At 37.4% G+C, this 24,014-nt stretch overlaps 1 protein-coding gene across 1 annotated transcript; it reads left to right on the forward strand.

Moving 5' to 3' along the window:
* The first annotated feature begins 4,637 nt into the window (after positions 1-4,637).
* AGTR1 (angiotensin II receptor, type 1) lies at positions 4,638-5,807 on the forward strand. Its single transcript, XM_009084486.1, has one exon. The coding sequence runs from the start codon at positions 4,687-4,689 to the stop codon at positions 5,764-5,766; it is 1,080 nt and encodes a 359-aa protein (XP_009082734.1). The 5' UTR covers positions 4,638-4,686; the 3' UTR covers positions 5,767-5,807.
* Positions 5,808-24,014: the final 18,207 nt, after the last annotated feature.

Consider the following 24,014-nt stretch of genomic DNA (forward strand, 5'->3'; position numbering starts at 1 on the left):
ATATTTAGGAAAGCCGTGAGTGGGGAATACAGACTGTTAGAATTAACAGCAGAAATAAGAGCTAGGAGAAAGGTAAATCCACGTCTTCACAATGGTACTGCTCAGGAATTCCAGGAGAGCAGAGAAGATGCTGAACTATGCATATGAAGTAGCTATATTCATTAAGGTCATGAGGATAAAGGGGTTTGGGGTTTTTTTGCTGGATAGGAAGAAAACCCCAAAAGACTGTACAATAAATCATGTGTAAGTGTCATTACTTTCTCAGCAATTAGAAAAATGAGATAAAATAAATTAGGAGAGGAGCGGAAGTAAACTCTCAAGATAAAGGAAAAAAGTTTATGCCACCAGAAAGAAATAAACATAGCTAATATACTGAACACATCGTGCCAAATGTTTTTCATTCTCTCTTCTCCCTGTGCAACAATTTTATATAAAAATAGAATGCAGCATCCTCTTAAACATGGAAATATCTTCTCATTTGTAAGGAAAGCAAATAACCTACCTACCATCAGAAGAAAAGAAGTGCACATTACCCAATGATAAGGTGGCTAAACTCTGGCAGGGTGGTCAACCTGAGTTTATTTAGTTTGTGTCAAAGCAAATATCAAGAACACATTTCTGTTTAAAATCTGACTTGTGACACCTGCTTACCTATTTAGAGCTGATGAAGTTCTCACAGAAAGCTACAGTCAGTGCTATCTTATCTTTCAGTAGTCAAAGTGCTGTTTACTTTGCATGAGCCCAGCATTCCTTGTTTCCACAGGCAGTTTAATTAGGATGCATGTTCACCCAACAGAAGCAGTGAGTAGAGGGGTAAATAAGAGTTGGTAGAGCAGTCTGAAGAATTTCATTATGTGACTTATTATAATCATGGTAATTAAAAAAGATAAAAGGTCAAACAGGACAGTAACATACAACCAGAGTTTTCTGCTCACTGGATAATTTGTTTGAGATTGATGTCACCACACCATTCACAGTTGCATCAATTGAGTCCTCTTAGAAAAAGCTTCTTGTGTATCAGCTTTAAAATGATCCAATTATCATTATGTTAAATCAGGTCATTTGAGATGCTTTAAATGGAATTATCAATGTGCACAGTTTCAATACTTGCATTTAACTGGCCAGTTGTTAAACCTGCTGTGGTGAATCCTGGCAGCATAAAGCTATACCAGCCATCTATTTCTGCAACAGTTTCAAAGAATCTGCAGTTCTTCCCATGTAGAAGGATCTGCTTTGCATAAAATGCATACAGCCACATTCCTGGGACAAGCAGGTGAACTGTGACAAGTGAGAATAGCAGCAAAATTCCTTGCCTGTAAGGAATTCACATCACCAGAGCAGCCCCCTCTCACCACTCTGCACTGCCATGGGCCTGTGCCTTCCAAAACAAATTACCTTCTCCTCTCTGTCTTGAAGCTTTTCCTAATGCTGTGAAGTTAGAGTTGTGCTCAAGGAAGCAGATCTGCCTGAGGCTATTTCTGAAACTTTGAAATTTCCAGGAAATTTAAAAATTCAGCTCAGTATTAGCAGAGCCTTCCTTACTGTGCTTCAAATGTAAGACTGTTCTGAGGTTCATTCTCACAGCAACATTCAAACTGTTTTCAAATACACATATGGCAATCCATATGTATTTACCAGAAAAGCAGACACATTATGTATTTCTGCTTCCTTTTCATTTACTGAAAATAGTGATGGATTTCTTTTATTGATGGATTGTAATTCCTTAGTATAATTAAAAACTGATAGCACACCAAAATCATAATTTGCACAACTACTGAGTTTAGTGTTACACCAAAACCTTTAATTTGGGAAAGGTTACATGTTCTTACACAGGTAGGTTGAGGTATCATACTATTTCTTGACCAAATTCCTGATTCTTCATGAGAACTGTTCTGCTTTTTCTTACTTCCCAAACATTCCAGAATAAGCTTAGGGAATTCAATACCTTAGAGTGCCAGACACAAGTTTCTCAACTCAGTTGGTTTTTGTTTATTTTAACACATTTCTGAAAATGTGACATAATCACTATTGCACTTTCTTGAAAGAACATATGCTATTAATTAGTATCAACTAAAGCTACTATTGACATGAAACAGCACAGATCACCATGTGGTAGAAAAGGGAAATGGGAAGCAAAACAACACAACACACTGCACTGAAGGGCTGTATGAAGCCACCATGGGAAAATTGCCTTTGCATCTACTGTTGCACAGAAACAACTCCATCAAATGGGGAATATTCACCATCAGGTACATTTGTCTTAGACAAGCACAGGATGCTCTTGCCAAATAGTACCAGTGCTTGGTGAAACTAGTCACAGAGAAGGTTCTTGTTCAACCTTAACTGGGCCCTGATATTTATTGCAAGTCAAACTTGCAGTGGTAATTTTCTGAGTAGAGACTTCACTAGAGTTTCTTACTGCAAAGTTCTGGGCTGTAATTTTAGTAGGTATGTAAGTGAGCAAAGGCTGTAAGTGACAAGGCAGCACCAGCATGTGGCTGGGACAGGGCAAATATTGCCAGACTTCGATGTTGGAGAATCTATCAGTTATTGCCAAATCTTGGAGTCTTTCACAACCAAGGGATGCAATAAGAGGATTTATCTTGAAATTTTTTTATTGTGGTTTTCCCATTCTAGGGATAGCCTGACCTTCCACAGAGCCAAATGCCATGCATTCAAAATTTGACATAGTTTTTAACCCAAGTTTTGCTCAGGATGTGCTACAGTGCCATGTGATCAGAATGGCATACCTTTCTTTGTGTTAGCTCCATTTGCTTGACTTTTGAATTTCTTAAACAAGGCAAAAACAGCTGATCTCATTTTGAGGCATATATACCAGCTGAGGCAACAAGGCTAATTCACAGAATGAATTGGAGAGACTGAAAAGTGTTGCATAGCACATCTTGATAAAGGGTTTATTAGTTGCATTTTACTAGAGATTCCAAACTTGATAGAATTATCAAGAACCTAAATCTTGAAATTACTCTGCTAGCTTTATAAAAATGAACCAGATTATTGATGCAAACATATAATAGAATGTGAGCTAAGATGGAGAAATACCAAGTCTTTTAAAAGCTAACAGAGCCAAAGGGTGACCTCGCTCACAAGATATTGCCTCCAAGCCATATTCTGGGTTCACTTGCTGGCTCCACTTCAGGCTGCCTGGGTGAGCTTTGCTGAAACATATCTGTTTCCTCACTTCCCTAGTGAAAACACAATCCATTTGGAATAATGTTTGACTTCCAGCAAGAGCAAGTCAAACACAGCAGCATTCTACACTTAACAGGAACATCAGTGCTGAACAACGCAAACAATGAGCAGCCAACTCTGTAATAACATAGCTGATGTGTCTATACTCATAGGCTTCTTGGTGAATGCATCTCTACTGTCCAGGGTCTTAGGGTGTGTCTATTTAGCTATGGAAAAGTTACATTTATTAAGGGGTTTGTTTGCTGTTTTGGGTTTGTTTTGTTTATAAATCCAAAGTGTTTCCGTTAATCTTAGTTTGAAGCAGCAGGAGTTGGGTTTGGCTGCCAGCTGTCAGCAAACAGCAATAAACACTGCTCTGCAATAAAAACTATCAATTTTTTATGCGTTTTTAAATAACCACCATTTTTGAGGGAAGATTGTCTGATTGTAGATTGAAAAATATTTAGCATCAGTCCCACCATATTACCTGCTTTCTGAAGTCACAAATAAGGAATGATTCTTGCAGAACACACAGGCCCTGGCAAACTAAACTGATGTCCTGTAAAGGAGATTTCATATCATTGCTGTACACTTAATATGGCCCAGAAATACAACTTCAGCTCTTGGATACATACATTTTGTCAGTAACTGAAAAAGTAGTATGAATTGTTGTTCCCCCTTGCACCTTTCTTAAACTCTTGTACAGTTATTAATGTGCAACTGAAGAGCACATGTTGGGATTTTCAGCCTTTTTTTTCCCTCACTAGTAGCTAAATACCATAGTTTGAAGCCAGATGGGGAGCTAGGTAACCTCTGAATATGTAAGGTATTTATGGAACAACAGACTATTAGGTTGTGTGAGTGTTTTCATCATCTGTTATCTCTGTGATGTAAAAATTGTCTCAATGTATAGAAAAAATTTCTGGTGATTCACCTCAGAGATACAAATGAATACCTAATCTGAAATCATTTATTTTCTTAATGCATTACACTTTGTATTTACATAATTAATTGGTGTTCAGAGTGCTTAAGTTTAGTTTCTGAGATATCTGAGTAACTTTGCTCATTAGATATGTCACCTATTTATGGAAAGAAAATAACTCTTAGACTACCCTGAGTTCATAGTTTTCTGCTATTATTTTTTACATACGTTCACTAACCAGCATTATTTTAAACTGGTACTTTGTTAATTGAAAGAAGATTGTTACATGACATTTTTATTAAAAAGAATCTAACAACATTCAGCCAACTCCTAACATTCTCACCTCTGCAAGCAAAGTCTGTATGAGAATAGGAATTGGTTGAGAAAACACTTGAAGGTGGCTTACTTGTAAATTCAGAGACACTGACACTGTTAGACACAAAAACATGACATGTAATTGAAACTTTTAAAAAATTAAATCCCTATCATGAATACTATTTTCTTCCTCTTTTCTCCTCTTAGGTGTGAGCTTCATATTTTCTCCCTGAAACTAGGTTACAGCTGAAGAGGTCAAGATGATTCCAAATTACTCTACTGAAGAAACTGTTAAAAGAATCCACGTTGACTGTCCCGTTTCAGGAAGGCACAGTTACATCTACATTATGGTTCCAACCGTTTACAGCATCATCTTTATCATAGGCATATTTGGGAACAGCCTGGTTGTTATTGTCATCTACTGCTACATGAAGTTAAAAACAGTAGCCAGCATCTTTCTTCTCAACCTGGCACTGGCTGACTTGTGTTTTTTAATAACTCTGCCCCTCTGGGCAGCCTACACGGCCATGGAGTACCAGTGGCCTTTTGGCAACTGTTTGTGCAAGTTAGCATCAGCAGGGATAAGTTTCAACCTCTATGCCAGTGTGTTCCTCCTCACGTGCCTTAGCATCGACAGGTACCTGGCCATAGTGCATCCAGTGAAGTCTCGGATTCGCCGCACCATGTTTGTGGCCAGAATAACTTGCATTGCCATTTGGCTTCTCGCCGGCGTGGCCAGTCTGCCTGTCATCATTCACCGGAATATATTCTTTGCTGAGAACTTGAACATGACAGTCTGTGGGTTTCGGTATGACAACAATAACACAACGTTGAGGGTCGGATTAGGTTTATCCAAAAATTTGTTGGGTTTTTTAATTCCTTTTCTGGTCATATTAACAAGCTATACCTTAATCTGGAAGACTCTGAAGAAGGCATATCAAATTCAAAAAAACAAGACCAGAAATGATGATATTTTTAAGATGATTGTGGCAATAGTATTTTTCTTCTTCTTTTCCTGGATTCCTCATCAAGTATTTACTTTTCTGGATGTGTTAATTCAATTACATGTAATAACAGACTGCAAAATCACCGATATTGTGGATACGGCCATGCCTTTCACCATTTGTATTGCTTACTTTAACAACTGTTTGAATCCATTTTTTTACGTGTTTTTTGGAAAAAACTTTAAAAAATACTTCCTTCAGCTAATAAAATACATTCCACCAAATGTCAGCGCCCATCCAAGCCTAACAACCAAAATGAGCTCCCTCTCGTATCGGCCACCAGAAAACATACGCTTGCACCCCAAAAAGACTGCTGGGCCTTTCGACACCGAGTGATTCATTTTGCAACATACTTTTTCTGAACAATCATTTGTGCAAGGCAGAAAGAATGACACAATTCATCTGCAGTCCTGAACATCACAGCTTACTGCTCATTGCAGAAACATTAGATCACCTCAGAGTAATTACACTTTAAAGATTTGGCAGTGGCCTTTGATTTCACATTGTGAAGAGCACTGCTTGGTCTTCATTTTGTTTGTCTTGACTGAGAGCAACAGACATGGTGGACAGGCATGTCGGAGTTCCTGCCAGCATCCTGCAGCTTCCTCAGAACTGCAAAAGAAGTGTAGAGAAAACTCCTCACTTCAGTTCAGAGGTCTTTATGAAGGAAAAGCTTGTATAAATAACATGGAATATGAAGAACCTGTTTTGCACATATGTGAGCTATTTTGTCCAAGGAATTGGTGGAGCTGTGTTGCTTGTTTGTTGGTGGTTTTTAATGACATAAATGTCCTATCATCATATTTATAATATATTTCAAATATATGCTATATCTAGAGGCCCAAATTTAAACTCAAATGGAAATTTAAGGTCTTTGAAATTGTTCTCATTCTGATTTATGCTATTTTTCCTTTTTTAATGGCAATTTTTTCATCATAATATATGCAATAAAATGCAGATTTATTTATTAAATATAGAAGAAATATATTTTTAGATTTATATTCTTACTGATCTATTTTGAACATTGCTTCATAAATGTACATTTATATCCCAATGGATATTTTTATAGTAGTTTAGAAAAATAAGTATATATATCCACACACAAAAATGGGGTTCACTTAACCTTTCCTCATGATAGGTCACACTGACTTTGAAGAACATTACACACAGAGGGAGTTGACTCCACACTCTGTGTGACTCAGAGTAAAATTCTGTATTTGAAAACATGAGTTCTGGGAAAGAGCTGATCAGAAAACATCAAACTATTTCCATATAAAATTACCAACTAATCAAATCTACTTAGTTTTTCAAATTCCTGCACAGTTAGTAAACTCATATTCTGACAAGCAAAAATGTAACAAATTTTATGTATCAGTTAACTAATAATGCTTTTAGTCCCATCACAAAACATCAGAGATCAAACTTTACTCTTGACTTTTACAGAATTTGTTTCCATGTGTACAAAACTATTCCTAGAGTATTTGCTCCATGTAGAAGCTTTTTTTTATGTGTATGGAACAAATTCACATTTATACTAGCATTAATTGGAACTAAAGTCTGGCTCAAATTATCAATACAAATGAGGGGAATGGTGATAAGCTCTGTAGAAAGTTTCAACTAATGATATCCTCATATGTCCATTTTACCTCAAATAATGAACTCCATGTAATATTTATTCTTGATTCACACTCATTTATTGTCTTCAAAGGTAAATGAGTTCATAAATACTTTCTGGCATAACTTTAGAAAAATTCCAAAACTTGATAAATATGATGTAGACAATTACATGACCCTTGAGAATTTGCAGTACATATAATCTTCAAAATAATACATCAAATTTAGCTTTCTCTCAGGTAGCAAGTGGTTGGATTATCAATATTTTCTGATGATCAAAATCACACCAAAAAGTTATTTATGTAGTTTAATACTTTTTAAGGGGAAAATGAGACTATAACCAGGTCTGGGAATATTTCTGCTCTTTCATTCACTTACTTTAAAGCAAGTTTTTTCAGTTTTGCCTTTGTTCTTCCAGCTGGAAAATGGGAACAATGTCCATATCTACTTGTACATGTCACGAGGCACTGTGAGAAGTCACAAAAACTTCAGAAGATGTATGTGGAAAAAAAAGCTATTTCATGCAATGTTTAGAGTAATTTAATTGCAAGCTAGTATCACAAATTTGAAGCCTGAATGTGTCATTTAAAGACATAGTTAAAATAGTATATAGAATAGTTTATATTTAGCTTATATCTATCCTTACATGTGAGAATGAATATGGCAATAACCCCACACGTTATCAATAGCATCCAGAACAGCACCGATGCCCCAGCACTGACAGTGCCCCAGCCAAGCTGAGTGGCCTGGCAGGGTTTGCCCTTTATCTGGCTGATATTTTGTCCATGCACACACGTGCACATGCTGAGCAGCATCGCCAGCTTCCCCTGGCAGAAACAGCTCTGTTCAGCCTTAATTCAGTGTGCTGTGCTTGCCACCTGCTGGATGCAGCCACAAATTTGTTTTGCATCTCAAAGGTTGTTAAACACACTACAACATTTCTCTGCCACCTGATGGATCTGGAGATCCTTACCTGTGGCAAAACTTCTGTAGAAAGTTGACAGGGGCCAAGCAAGTGTTTCCTCATCACATACTCATCCCTTTGGTCACTGGACCGCGGTGATTGCATTACGACAAGAACCACCTCAAAGAGAAGAAATTAAAATAAAAATCAAAGCCAATGGTTACTGCTTTCAATCATTTCATGCCAGATCCTGCATTTTTAAGAGAGCCTATCTTAGGCTGGTACCCCCTGTGCCTACCTGTGTCATGGGAAAAAAGTATGAGCATGCACATTTGGCTGAGTTGTTGCAGGAAAGGTAGGAAGCGATTGCAGCTGGTGTGCTTTGAGGGCAAGACTGACCTCAAATCAGTAAGCAAAGAAAGTGGAGGACAAAGCTGCTGTTAAATAATGCTGGGAAATTTTTGTTCTCCAAAGGGGTAGGAAAACTGTCAGCAGCAGCCAAATATAGTCGATCCTAGTTTAGAGTTTCCTTAAAGAAAAAAAGATAATTTTTAAAAAAGGCAAATCATCAGATACTGAAAAGTATCTAGAGATAAAACTCTCCAGCAACTGTATCTGGGTAGCAGCAGAAAGCAAACTTCTGGAGCACAGAGTTACTGTGTAAAGCCACATTCTGCAGTTTCAGGCATCCCCACAACACCCCACGCTGACAGCTAACTGAAGAGCTCCTGTTTCCTGCAGGACACCCACACCACTTCCATCACATATCTAGCTGCAACCAAAGTGAGTACTGAGAAACACATTGCTGCTGAGCCTTAAACTCCCCTGCCCACCTCTGTGCTGAAAATACAGTGCTGGAGAGCTGTGCATGGGACATGCAGGGCAGGCATGAGACAGAGTGAAAGGTGCTGCAGACCCTTGGCTGTGTGGTCCCTACAGAGGGACAGGTAGGAGATGGCCAAAATATCCTTTGGTGCAAGGACCTACCCATTGCCAACAGAGGAGGGAGTAAGATTTGGCTCTGTATTGACTTTGTCATCTTTGAAGAGCTTTGGGTTGAGCCCTCAATATCAAAACTGAACTAGCTGTAGATGTTTAAGAACAAATTCTCACTATCTTAAAGAACATGAAGTTAAGTAAGATGCAAATGTATGCTGTTATTTTTAAAAGGAATATCCAAAGTGGTTTTCATTCTCAGGATGACCAATTTAAATACTTGACAAACTCTCTGTCTGTCCTGGTGCTCTCCTGGTCTGAGGAACATCGGTACTAATGTGGACAGCATATAGCCCTAAATAGAGGCATCACAACTTCCATTCTATCACAATTATATTCTGTTGATTTATTTCAATTAACATCGTTTTTCTGCTGAGTAATTACTAAATGACATTATGTTTGACAGTTTTTCTGCTGAATAATTACTAAATGACATTATGTTTGACATAATATTTATTTCTATTTATTGTGTGATTGTACTTTATATGACTCCTATTTTATGCTCTGCTCTCTACTTGCTTACCCATTATGTGCCCCTCCTGAATCATACTACATAATTTGCAGTGATTAGCCCAAATTCCAACAAAACCATTACAGATACAGTGGGGATTAATCTGGTTTCTCACCTTAACAATTTCCTCTTGTTTACAATCAAGAGGTTGCAGAGTAAGCACAAGGCCAAAAGTCTTTTACCTTACCAGCACTACTATTTAGGTGATAGTTTTCATCGTCTACTTGAAACTATGATGGCAGCAGAGAATACAGTAGGATTCCCAGTTTTGGTTTAGTTTAGTTTTGCTTGAATAGCTTCAGCAAAAGTTTATCTTACTGACCTCCTTTTAAAGCATACTAAAGTGCAAGTATTCCCAGGGAGATAGTTTCCATTGAAAGGAGAAAGAAATACTTGGGAGGGGGCAGAAGAAAGTCTAAAGCAGGGACTGCTGATTTTGGAAATATTTAGGGTTAAAAGTATTTTATTTTTGCAACAGATGGGGGGGGAGGAGTGAGGAGGAGAGAACCAAACAAAAGAATTAATAAATCTTTCAGCTTCTTAAAATCTTCCAGAAAGTTTTGAGAAGCCCTTTTTAAGTTTATTAATAACATCCTGCTGAGTTTGGAACATGTCAAACCATTCTTGTGCCGCTTACAAGGTCAGGGTCTCTTCAGCTCTGCTCTTCTACATCACATTACAGGCTTGGACAGAGCATCATCCCACCAGCTTGTGCAAAGTGGAGGCTGTTCTATCAATCACTGAGTCCACTTCAACAGCGACCTCACAACCAAGGCTGAACTAACAAATCCTCAATGTTAATGGCAAAGCTGTCAAGCTCATTGTCACCAGAGAGCTCTGTAGATGTGACTAGACACTCAAGGGATAGGTACAGATCATGCTTGAGAACAGCATTGTGTGATCTTTTTAGTGGACTAGTGCCATGGCCTGCAGCTTTGTACTTGGTAATTTAAGTGGCAAAAACTAGATATTATTTTCTTGTCAATATTTTTTGTGCAGTTGTAATTTGTGAACTGGTGAATGTCAATGTTTTCTATTTCAATAGCGACAGTTTTATATTGTAGACATTTACTATTATTGTATAATAACTTTTATTGTCTGATGTATTACTAAAAACATGCACATCATCAATAAATGTCTTTGTGAAAGTCATCTCCACTGCTGTGTTAAACCACCCAAGGCAGAGAGATATGTTTCTGTTTTAAGTGCTACACTAATTTCAGTATACCTATGGCCATATGTATCTTTGGCAATATCATCCTTATTGGAGTATTTCTGTTTAATGCTGTAGTATTTATACCTCATCATTCCTTTCAATCCAAAGTCTAAACCAGCTCTCCCTAAAATCTTTGAGATGAACAGATTGTGTCTGCAATTCATAGTTGAAAGGATAGCTCCAAAATCACGTGTAGAACCTGCAGTTCAGTTTCCCAGAACTGGCTAAGCTAATACGGTTTCCTCAGAGTTAGTACTTAACAAATTGTTAATTGTCCTATATACACATTAGAGTTTAAAGCCAAATTTAGGCTCAACCTTTTAGAAGCTAAATTTAATTTTAGGGACAGATTTACCTAGAATATTGTGTTAAATACAGGATGGCATTACAGCATGACTAATGGCCCTGAAAAGGCAGACTCAGGCTGAGTATTCAGTGTAAATATATCTACTTAAAAAATAAGCAGTGTCACAGTGTACAGTGGCTTCAGTGGAAACAGGATCAGGTTCCTGCATAATAAGAGGGGATTGGTGGTTTCCTTTCTCCCAGCAAGAATGGTAGAATGGATCACTTCTTTCTATTTCCAATTTGTATGAAAATCAAATAGCATTTAATCTTGCATATACCTAGTAAATCCCACTTCACAATCTGTCTTACAGTGTCACACACTGGAAAAAAAGTGAGTTGAAGGCTGGGCCTGTGAAATTCTTGTATTTTATGTACTGAATAACATATTTTTTATGCATTTTAGTTATTCCTCAGTTTTGTGTATTGGCAGCTTTAGGTACTGGCAGTACTGTTAGGCTACAGGTGCAGGAGCAGAGGTACATGCACAGAGACAAACCATACCTTGGAGCTTTACACCCTAATCAGACAGTGAAAAAATTGTTAGAACAGGGTGGAAAGCAAAGGCTGCTGCTGAACAGACATGAAACTGTGAAGATATTTCACCCTGCGATGAAATAAAATTAAAAACTGCTTTTTTTAAAAAACCAAAGCCAAAAAGCTTCTCTCTTGTTGAAACTAATAAAGCTAAAAGAATGGAAAAGAAAATGCTGAAAGCTTTTATGCTTTGAGTGAGGAACAATCCTGCACATACATACAAAGTTTCGAGAATCTCCAACTAATATTCTCAAGCAAATGCAACCTTGGCTATTTCTACAAAATTCAATGAATAACCAGAAATGTTTAAGTTCATAGATGTGTTTAAGATATTAGCAGCCACTTCGCCACTATTAACTTTTCTTTCAGAAAAAGAATTAATTAAATTATGTATTAGAAATCCATTGGATAATTATATGCCCAGGAAAGAGAGACAACATACAGCATAGAGGCTTAAATGAGTTTTGCAGACCTAACCTGAATCTTCTTTCTGTGTAAGAGCATCTATACAGTGAGGCAATGTGTATGATTTGCAGGAAATCTTCTTCCTGTGTAAGAGCATCTATAAAGTGAGGCAATGTGTATGATTTGCAGGATACCTTGAAAAGACAGGTCATAAATAAATGCACATGAGATGTGCATTTTAGACAGGTTTTTGTCTAGCATAACTGCAAAAAAAAGTATTTTTCACGCAGACATCTACATAAGACTGGTTGTATTTTGAAATCTTGAAAATATTAAACAACCCAAAATGACTTTCAATTTCAATAAGTGTCAATTTAACTTGATCTTCAGACCATATGGTTAGATTGTTTCTCCCAAGTTTTGTTTCTTAGCAAGGCTACAGGTAACTGTGTTTTAGCTTGAACCACCAACACGGTAGCAAAACCAAGAACACTCGATTCTAGAAAATGTTCATTATCTGGACAACTCATACCCCTGAAATTCTGAAGTTGCACATAATTTTATTCTGATCAGCAAGGTTTGTGATTCAATAATCTGTTAATTCAAGAAGGCTTTAAACATTTCTTGGAAAAAATGCACTGTACTTACAGCTCAAGCCTAGATAATGTTCTACCAACGGATCGATACATTACTACAATTCTTGACCTGTGGTCTCTCTAAGCACCTAACTTCAGTTTTCTTGAGGGATTCACCACTAATATGCATATCAAATATGTTTCAAGAGCTTGCCAGATCAGTACCAAAATGTCAACATTCATTGCTGTGGCCCAGAAGTATGCATTTCATTTAAATGTGGAACTGAATTGCAATACTGCCAAGACACTAAAAAACTATATGGTACATTAAAAAAAAAATCTCAAGGCATATTCCAATTTTGGCCTTAACTCAAGCCCAAAAGAAGACAAATTTTCCTTACACTTCACTGCTTATCTTGGAGCTGTTTAAAGGCTAAACTTTCTGCCAAGTTCAATTATTTTGACAAGGTTATTCCATGGCAGAACATACTTTTATCTTTCCTGAGATATCATTTGATTGATGATCTGCTTATGTCACAGCAGAAACTGGTCAACACTGCAAAGCTCTATAACTTCCAGCTCCAAGCAGATCATCACCCCCAGCATTCAAATTTGCTCAGAATGTGGAATCCAGTGTGCTCAGCAATGGAATCCAGTTTCACCTGCTGCAAATAAAATTTAGCCCTCTGACCCAATACAGCCATGGAGGCAATGGCATCCTGAACAAAATTACTGTCAATAGAGATATCCCTAAATTTCACCTACAGTACAATACCTGCAATTCCTACAGGATTGCATTTACTGATAATATGTAATCTGGATTGTCACCCAGCACATAGCAGATACTTGTCACTGCATGATGGAAGGATGGGCTAGAATACACTGGTTTGTTTTTCTTTGGCAAAACCTTGTATTCAATTCATCATGTCTACATTTAACTTTGGGGTTTTCTCTGCTCTATGTTCTCCTAACAGCTATGCACGTAATACTCTCTGGGAGTTAAGCTCACTGTAACAGTGGAGAAAAACACATGGGCAGTACTAAGAATTTACTCCAAAACAGATTGTGTCAATCCCACATTGGTTTTAAACATGTTTTCACAGAAAACAAAGGCATCTAAGACTTTCCCTATATGTTTTAAATTTGGGAAACGTTTGATTTCCCAAAAGCACAGTGCAACTCTCTCAGGAGGTCTCTAACAAATTTGAAAACAAACAAACATTCTTGTGCACGAGTTTTGCATCAGGATTTAGACAGTATTTAAAATACAAACTGCTGACTGTGCATTTGACAGGATGTTGCTGGCAGTCATTCCAGTATTTCTTTCTCCTTTAGAGAGCCTCTGAGTTACAGGAGGTAAAATATTCTTTTAAACAGAGGGTAAAAATAAAAATACACCGAACAATAAACACTTGAAGACTGGTCAATGCAGATATGGGTCCTAGAGCTGCTTTACACACTATTAGTTTCATTACATTGAAAATGGGATTATTTCAAACTGAGAGCCTATCTAAAAAGGTAGAAGATGTCTGAAGGCTCAGTATCACTTCAGGCTCTTTGACAGGTATAAATCTTCAGGCATTACAGGAATCAAAGTTGCAAATATACATTTATGTATACTTTAAACCCCTTGATATTCCTCGTTTTGACCTTCAAACTCCACCTTGTAGTAGCAAGCATTGACATTGCTTTAGAAAAGTAAAGTTAGAGCAGGTCTGTAAACATCAGACATAAACCTGTCACAGCTTTTTCTATGTGCAAACACTCCTCTTCAGATTTCTGTTGTGCAGTACTGAAATCTGCTTTATTTCCATCTGAAATGGTATTGCTGTATGGACAAGATTGTAACTGCTAGTTTGGTAAATGAGACTTTGCATTTTTAAGATTATAGAAGAAAGAGACAAATACTCAATCACCTGTAATACACAATATAGAAGAACTTCAAGGGTATGGGGAGTGGCAGTGAGGTGTGTGAGAGAAACTTATCAAACCAGCACAAACACTGCCTGAATCCTGTTCACACTGATGGCAGCTAAAATTTTACTATTGACTTCAGTGAAAAGACAGCATTGGTTTCTAAAGCATATCACATGCTACCACTCATCTTAGAAATGTAGCCAAAATAGCATCTGAAAAATCATTTTGTCTCCTCTTGGATAGAGATGAAAATATAGCATGCAACCACAAGAAATCTACTTGCATCATCATGGCACATACACTGTGCCATCAGCTGGGGGGTTTGCCACAGAACAGCTCAAGGCAAAATGACAGAGACAATAGCACTTGATCCAACTGCTTGGAAAGATTGCTTTAAATACAGAAAATACAACCCAGGAAACACTAAAAATTTGCACTCTTTATTTCCTTATGATACGTGGCACCTTCCTAGCCATCTTCTTTGGTTTGTGTAGTGCCAAGCACTTCTTTGTAACATACATTAAGCAGGAAATTAACCTGCTATTTTGCCTCACTACCAGAGAGTTCAAAGTAATTTGCATTAAAACCATGTCCAGTGTCACTTAGAGACAGTGGAATAATGGCACAGATTGAGAGGAGGAAGATGAGGCAGGAGGAAATCATAGCAGCATAAAAACTTTTATTGGCACTTAAGCATATTTTTCCCTGATTGAAGCAGAATCCATGAAACAACTACAACCCCACGACGAAGACGTGCGACGATTTGCCTTTAAGAACTACTGTTATTTTATGACAGTTCAGAAGTTGGTTTTGTTTATTTCCGGAAAGGAAACATCAAGTCTTCTTTGGACTATCCAAAACTGAACACAAATATTAGCACCAGCTAATTTCACAGTGCATTTCACTGAAGCTCCCATTACAAAGGGTAGCAGGCCACTTTGTCCAGGAGAAGAGGTGACCACTTTCCTGTGTTTATGCCACCAATTTCTAGAAGAAGCAGCATTTTTCTGTTCTGCTTTTACAAGTGAAAGCAGAGTATTGTATGGAGTTGACAGGGAGAGACCCCCAGGAGAGCAGAGAGCTCCAACTTCTCTCTCTTCTATTTCACATGCATGCCTTGTTTCCTCTGGTTTGTTATGTCAAATCTTAAAATTAAATGCTATGCAGACAAAAGAGGCAACAAAATATTAGAGAATTAGTAAAGTTAGACTTCAGACTAGCCCTGCTTCTGTTTATACATGTAGTCTGCCATTTGCTAGAACACATTTCCACACAGAAAGCCATTTAAGAATGAAAAAAGCATAATCTTTTGACCACATCCCTTTAAACTAGCATGGTTTACTACATGACACTCATCAACCCAGTATCATGTGTATTTACAAAGTTGCAACAAATCTCATTTAAAGTTTCATTGACAAATTATTAAATACTCCCCAGCTTGCTAAATTTTCCAAGAAATATAAATCTCCATGAAAAAAATGCTGCTGTGAAAGACAATTCTGTGCAAAGTTAGATACACAAATAAAAACAAATCAAGCTAAGACATCACCCCATGTGATTTCCTGAGGGAGAATACCCCATAGGATTTCCTGAGCTAGAAACAACATCAGAGACAATCTGTGAATTAATGCTCAAATCCAAACATAAAGACTTTATACACTGGAAGAATCACTTATCACCCCTAAAACTTTTTAAAAAATGTAAGCACTGTTATTTATCAGCTCCCTAGTGAAAAATATTTGTGGCTTTCTTTTAAAAAATGATGAAGCAAAACAGATGCTGCAGTGCAGAGCAGAGTGAAACAGAGAACAGTTGTTTGCTTGCTCTCCAGTGTGCCATGCACATTATTTGCAATCATGCAAGACCTCATTAGGCCAAATGCTGAGCCAGAATGCAGCTCTGCTGCCTTGGGAGCTGTGCACGTGCAATTGAGATCAGGATTTGGCCACATATTTGCTTTCCCAGCCCAAAAAGCATAATCCTTGAGACATAAATTCTTCTTACAGATGCATGGACAAACCCAGCCAGAGCATATCTTCCCTACTGGCAGAGCTCACTGTCCCTGCTTGGGGTGCAGATCACTGAGCACACGTTTGCCTTGCACCAGGTCACTGACCAGTGGAACATGAAGCAAGACTGTCTGCTCACTTCATTTATCAGCTGTCACGAAGGGCAGGGAGCTCATTGTAGTTCTATCGTGTCAAAGCTCACTAAGCCATCAGCTACCCCAGAAAACAGCACTGTCCTCTTGCTGTCAGGTGCCCAGTGGCCAGTGGGGCTGTGCATTGGTCCTGTAGGCTTGCACAGGCCCCAGCTGTGCAGTGCAGAGAGGGTTGGCCTAGTGATAAAAACCCTCTGAGGAGGAACATCAAAGAATCTACTCGCAGCCCAAACTTGCAGCTATACTCCTTTACCATTTTCTTCTTGGTTCATTAGACTAGAAACCAGACTTGGCTTCCATGTTTCAAAGTTCAACTGATTTTATCCATTTGTAAAGAGCTTTTTCCAAAGGTTAGCATTTCTTTTTGCAGCACCTATAAGGAGAAATTCCGCAGCACTGGAAAATTTTAAGGGCAGTTATCAGGAATGACACAGATTATCCAGCTTTGGGACAAAGCAATGGACTAGCTAACTTACCAGAAACTTTCTATGGGTTTAGAGACTACTTCTGAGGCAGAGGGTGAACTGATGGACTACTTCCCTTATTAAACATCAGCTTTCTCAGTTCTTGCTGCAGTTCCAAACAGCAGGCAAAAACCCTGACGTTCACTAGAAACAGCATTGGCCTTGTGCTAAGGTTGCAGCTCATGATACTGACAACATTAATTTAGAGCAGACAAATATAGCCTGTGATAAGCTTGGAACAATTAGGAAAGGTCTTGGCAGAGCTTCAGCACCATTTCAGCATATTGTTTTTTGGCTTCTTGTCTCTTGGGATGGTATTCGTGTAATAGGTGTTGTTTCACAGGACATCACAAAAGAGCAATGCTCTACAACTACCTTTGACTCTTTCAGATCTTGCAGTATCTCCCACCAAACTTACAAACTCTGATAGAAGGATAAAATGTTCAAAGATGGCAGGAGAGCCTCTGCTTTATGCTGTTATTTGTACATTCTGAGAGAGACGTGTCATGCTGACTCCTATTTATGATGAACCATTTGCATTGTGAACACCTGTGCTTTACAAAGTTCAACACTTTCCCTGCAGAGCTTGTGAAACCTTGGAAACATTGATATTAGAGACCTGAAAAAAAGGATAAAAATTTTTCAAACCTTGCAGATTTGCAATTAAACAAATTGTAGATTACGAAACCTGTGAGTTATTTGACCCTACATGTAAAATATAACTTCCTTCTCTCTTCCAGCCTTAAAAACTTGGTCTAGCTGGCAAACAAATCAGAAATTACTCTGTTCAGGGTCCACAAAATAGTTAAAAACAACAGTTGGAGGGAGTTTCTTCTGAATGATGGTAGAACAAGACTTCAAAGGAGATAAGACAATAAAAGCAAGTAAAAGGTGTCAATGTTTCACTTCTGTTACTTAGAGAACTTCAATTTTTCTTTTTAAACAAACAAATTTTTCTTTTTTCTTAGCACTGGGCTACTTCATAACAACACAATTTTCCCAAAAAGGCTTAACATCTGTTTTATTAATATTCACTTTATGACAAATGGAAAAAATAAATAAGACCCGGAAATATTATTAGTTCAACTTTTAAAAAAATCAACTTGTAACATTATATAGCACTCTGTAATGATCTGCAAAGGGCTCCACACACTTGCATTCTTGGGACTGTATGGGACTGTGGCCTCAATCAACATTTCTCAAAATGGGGTCCCTAGGAAGAAGACACTTTCCTCCAAGTTTCCAGATGCTAAACTGCATTAAAAGAAGTATAACATACATTTAAACTCTTTTTCTATGTAAATAATTGGAAAATTACTGTTGTTGTGATGCTATAAAGTTATGAAAGGAATGAAAGCAGCAGAATTTCCATAAGGACAGAAACACACTACACAAGACAATCTCCAACAGTGTGGCCTAGCCCAAAAACAAGCTTAAGAACTCCTGATGCAAACCTCTTTGAAATGCAGATTTTTATGGGGTTTTTTAATACTTTGTGCTTGTCAGGTTGGCCCAAAAACAAGTTTAAGAACTCCTGATGCAAATCTCTTTGAAATGCAGATTTTTATGGGTTTTTTTAATACTTTGTGCTTGTCAGGTTCCTTATATATGCCTCCATAGTTTGCATGCTTTCTTCCAGTCTCCCAACCTTCTTCTTATATTTGCCTCCATAGTTTGTATGCTTTCTTCCAGTCTCCCAACCTTCTGCCTGCCTGCAGTTCCTCAGGGCAGAGCGAATTATAAAAGAAAAATGGGATAAATCAAAATTCCATGTAGATTACACCGTGGGGGGAAAAAAACTTAAAGGAACACAATGCTCCTACTGCCTAACTCTCAATTATAGAAAAATAACATCAGTGAGAAAATTACTACTTTCATAATTACTCCTCTCAATAACTGTTTTTTGAAATCCTGCAAAAAAATCTCAGAGTGCATTTTAAAATTTGAAGCAGTGAAGTATGTTTATTGTCTCTTATTAAGGGAGCTGTATGGTATTTGACAGCTACAGGCAATGTGAATTTTGTGAAACTTGTAGGATCAAAACAGCAATAAACTTGAACCAGTACTTGTCTTGATAGATTTAAATACAAAATGAGAATGTTATGTTGCCAGTGAAATGAATTGTGGTGTTTTTGTCTCCTTCTCTGGACAAGTATGCAATGTTTTAGATAAGAAACAAAAAACCCCGTGGTTAGAAAGGAAAATGTTAGTTCTTTTAGTCATGAAAAGTGTAGCTTTATGGTATTTTAGCAAAATGATTTGGGGGGGGAAGAAAAAAATTAAACAAAGTTTGAATTGAAGAGATAGGAGGTAGGACATGGTTAAATGGATTAGATCATCTCTGGAACACAGACCCATTGGGAACATATGTATTGTTGCATACACTATTGTCAGATCTTCAATACAGATATACTTCTATGAATAAGAATAAATCAGAGCTGGGATTAACAAATGACAGTGTTTTTAACAGAGAGGACAATTATAGAGAGGTTAAGAACACATTTTCTCTGTCATTCAGCACCTTGACCAATGAGTCCATCCCGATACCTGTTTCTTATAAGGTAAGGCTACATATGCTAGAGCTCTATCTGGAAAGAAAGGCACCTCTTAGTGTCACTGTCTCAGCCTTTGCAATGAAAAACTCATAGAGAAGCAAAATATCGAGGAATATGTTTTCCCTGGAAGCACAAGTTCAGCCTCTGAACAACATCTATCCTTCGCTTTGTCAATTTTCCAACAACAGCTGCTAGTTATCTGTCATATTAATATGCTCTCAATATACTGTGCTCGAAGCAGCTGGACCAACTTGAAACCAATTTGAAAAACATGTTTATAGAGAAAGGCAAAGGAAATGACCTGTAACATTGCAGACACAATATGTTCCACATGAGAGTTCCGTCAGTTGTGTTTTTACCAACTCAGTTATTTTATTATTTTTCAAGGACTCCAGTTTTCATTGTGATGTTTGTCTGTTAGTAGGTCTGAGATGGTTCTGACTTCCAATATGTGTTCCAAATATTTTCTGTCATTCCTTGGTCTAGGAGAAAAAGCAGCAGGAAAACAGCTATTTAAGAGAACGACTCAACCACATATTCCTGTGCATCTGCAGCAGAGTGCAGTGACTAAGCCAGGATTTGTTCACCTAGTAGGTGAGTGAGAAGAATGAGAAACCATGTTTTTCCTTTCTTGTGTGGCTATGAAGAGACAAGAATGAGCTTCAAAGGACAAGTGCTACAAAATGGTCCAAAAGAAATTATTTTTCTTCCAAGCAACTTCCCTGCAAAATGGGATGAATCTGCCACTAACAAAGTGATCCACTACCCACCCACCACTCATTCCATCAGAATTGAGCAAAATATGGCAATTAGAAAAGTCACAATTTTAACTATTTTGGATATTAGGGTCACATCTTAGAATTTAATGAAGTTGATGAAAATAACATTCTCTCACCTTTCATTCTGCATAAATGCTTAACTTGATCCAGAATTATTTCCAGTAACCCAAACAGGTCACTTTTGTTTCATGAGCTTTGAGGATGCAAATCTGAAAAAAATAACCAAACCTACAAACATTTTCCCTATGAGTATTCTATTTTTTTCACATTTCATAAAGAAAGATATACACGCCTTTAAATAGATACTTGATAAAGCACTGCAGGCCCATAACTCTCACTTGGAAGTGATAACTTTGAGTGCTTTGGTATTTTTACTTTTGAATCCTCAAGGCTAAATCCAGTATGTACATTTTATAGGGAAAATAGTATAGTATAGATTCTATATTCCATATTTTTATATTTTTTAATTTTTTTCCCATCTGGCCAGGCTTTTGGACCAGATCTTCTGATGACATTTGCCCCAAACCAGCAGCTGCACTGCATGGCTGGAGTCCTTCATTGCAGAATATCATGAGTATGACATACTGCCTGCAAAATACAGCATAGTGCCTTGGGATACCTTTTCCATGGAGCAATATAGCAATATTTACACATCAAAATATATCCCTTTTTTTTAGAAAATGTTTTAAATAATTCACAGAAAATGTAAAGATTTCAGGTAGCTATGATGTTTCAAGAGGCAGTGGATCAAAGCTCAGTCTCTCTCTCTACTCTTCCTTCACTCCTTCCCTGCAGATCTGATTTCAGGGTCGGAAGCTGAGAAATGCAGAGAAATATAAGTGAGAAACAAAGATAAACTGGTAGCTAAAAGCTTCTGTCTAAAACTAGTCCCAGTGTTTGTGTAGTTTTACAAACAGTTTCCAATCAAGTTGATAAAAAAAGAATATTTTTTTTTATCATGCTTTACCAAGCAAAATAATTGAATTTAAACATCCAGACTTGCCTGGGTGTAATAGAGCAGAATATGGACACTGAATTGAAAGCAGCTATCTTATCTGTGATGCCTAAACATTTCCATGTGTACAGACAAAAATATTTCCCAAGAATGGTGTTGTTTATGTTCTGCAGCTTGCTTCTTTTTTGCTTCATCAAGGTCCTTTTCATACAAGTTCAACAGAGTCCAACTGAATTAATTTTCTGATAAATTCATGACAGTGAGATTTGACTATCGCTACAAGATGAAATTGTTCTCTCTCTTTGCTTTTCTTTGTTCTGTGAAGATTATTGTAGAATTGCAGAAAATTAGTAAATTATTAATTTCTTGGAGAGTCCACTTTTACCTTTTGTGGTTGAACTCCTACTACAAATAAAAGGAGTTTTTCACCTAGGCAAAAATCCATACTTCAGTCAGATTTGGTTCCACACACCTCAGTAGCATGAATTTGATTTGCTGTTATTTTTTTCCCTGTTATGTCTCACAAATAGCTAATATACTTGCTTAAATCAGACAGGTTCCCTGCTCAGTTTGAGCTTTATTTACTTACATGTTCATTGAGGAACAAAGAGTGCCCAGAATAATTCGTTCAGCTTAATTTACTACTTCATACTCTTATAATGAGTATGTTCTCACTATGTTTTTGGCAATTAGTGTGTTTTAATAAGGCTGTCCAAGTACAGATTATTAGCCAAATTAATTGCTTTGGGAATAGTTTTATGAATATTTCTGATCAACTATGAACCACAAGTCTTTTGAAAAGGAATATATTGTTACACAAACTAATTGATGGGCAGAAACTATTTGAACTTTTCGGTTTGGTGTTTTTTACTTGTCTTTTTATTGTGGGATTTTTTCTTTCCTTTTTTCTCTTTTTGCAATATGGCATGAAATCTAACTCCAAAATCCAGTAGAAAGTAAGAAGGGAACTAATTTTAATAATCTTTTAATGTATATGTTTTGTTTTATTATTATAGTGGAATTCTACTTTCTTCTGCTGCTTGTGAATTTGGGTTACTTCAATAGAAGCAAATAGAGAAAGTTTATCCATTTCTAAATGGTCTTGTTTTTCTGAAATAGTAGAACTCCCTGACCTTTGCCCAGGTATAACAACATTGACACAACCTGTCTCTCAGCAAAGGCCACTGGATTTCAAAATCATTCAGAGTTGAAGGTAAATATCCAAGCACTAAAGCTTCAGACTTGATAAAGTCTGTAGATGAAAAGCTCTACAGGAGAAGAATGTTCATGATTTATATCACCCAGGAAGGCCAACACATACAAAAAAGCAAACCAGAATACTTAAATTACTCAGCAATTTGTGAAGAGAAATTTCAGTTAGGCCTAAGGATGGAATCAAGCTGTTCAGTCCACTCTCTTCCTTGAACCTTCCTTGCTGCTGTTTTTTTATGCATCCTGGACTTTCCCAATATATCTCATCTGTCTTTACTCCCCCTCATGGTGATCCTGCTGTGCTCTGTTAACTCTAGTATAGCATCACTGTCTGGATCATATTTAACAGGATGAAATGGGGATTCATCTGTCTGTCTAAATCCTTCTGTTAAAACTGGAGGTGGATAATTGCACATTGACAGCCTGATTTACCTTCAGCCCCTGCAGGGCTCAGAATGGGAACTAAGGGAATACTGAGGAACACAACATGCTAACAATCCGAATTGGATACCCTGGAGAGGCCTCAACAGTGGGCAGATACTCCTGCATCTCATTACAGAAGAATTCTAGCACCTCCTCAACAGCGTCTCATTCTGCCATTGTTAGAGACATCATAGAGGTGTAAGTGATGTGCTGATCCACACCAGAAGAGAAACTCCTAGACCCATCAGATAGATATTGCACAAAAGTGAGAGTTCAAAGTCTCAACTGGCTTCTATTAGTAAGAACTCTAAATGTCTAGTTACTCATGTACTTTTTTAGATTATGAACTTTTCACCATAGGCATGATCTCTCACTACATACCACATGCTGATCTCAGTACCTCAAGAAATTGTAAGGGGAAGGACCTTATACATTTTGGGATCTCTGAGCTGTTGTTGAGTCCTGCCATGACCCTGCCAACCTTACAGAGGCCAAGGAAGAGGGTTGCATATGAGAACTGGCCACAGTCTTGTACATGACAGGAAGCTCAGGGAAGGACAAGCTAATTAAGCAGATGTCTGTAACCAATGGGTGTGAGGTCAGTCCTTCTCATAGCTTCATTAAATATCTTTTTTCTGTTTGGCATTAAACAGATTCTTGATGCTTGGTTTCTAGGATTTCTGGCACTGCAAATAACTGAATTCACTGCTTCTATTTTAATATATTTCACATTTTTTTCAAGCAAATAAATTTTGAGTGTATACGACATATACAACAACTTTAGCTAGGAAAATAAAATACTTTCTAAATCCTAAGCAAGCTGTGCATTGATCATATAATCAATCTGCAAATACTACAGCCTTAATCCTGCCTACTAGAGTTCAATGGCTGAAATGTGATACACAGGAAATACATTGGTGAGAATCCACAAACTCTACAAAAGAACAGTTACAGGTTTTGCTGTTTCTCACCTGATGAGTCAATAGCACAAGTACAAACACCTCCTAAAGTCATA

The sequence above is a fragment of the Acanthisitta chloris genome, unplaced genomic scaffold (genome assembly GCF_000695815.1).
Source record: "Acanthisitta chloris isolate BGI_N310 unplaced genomic scaffold, ASM69581v1 scaffold21641, whole genome shotgun sequence".
In the NCBI taxonomy this organism is placed as follows: domain Eukaryota; kingdom Metazoa; phylum Chordata; class Aves; order Passeriformes; family Acanthisittidae; genus Acanthisitta; species Acanthisitta chloris.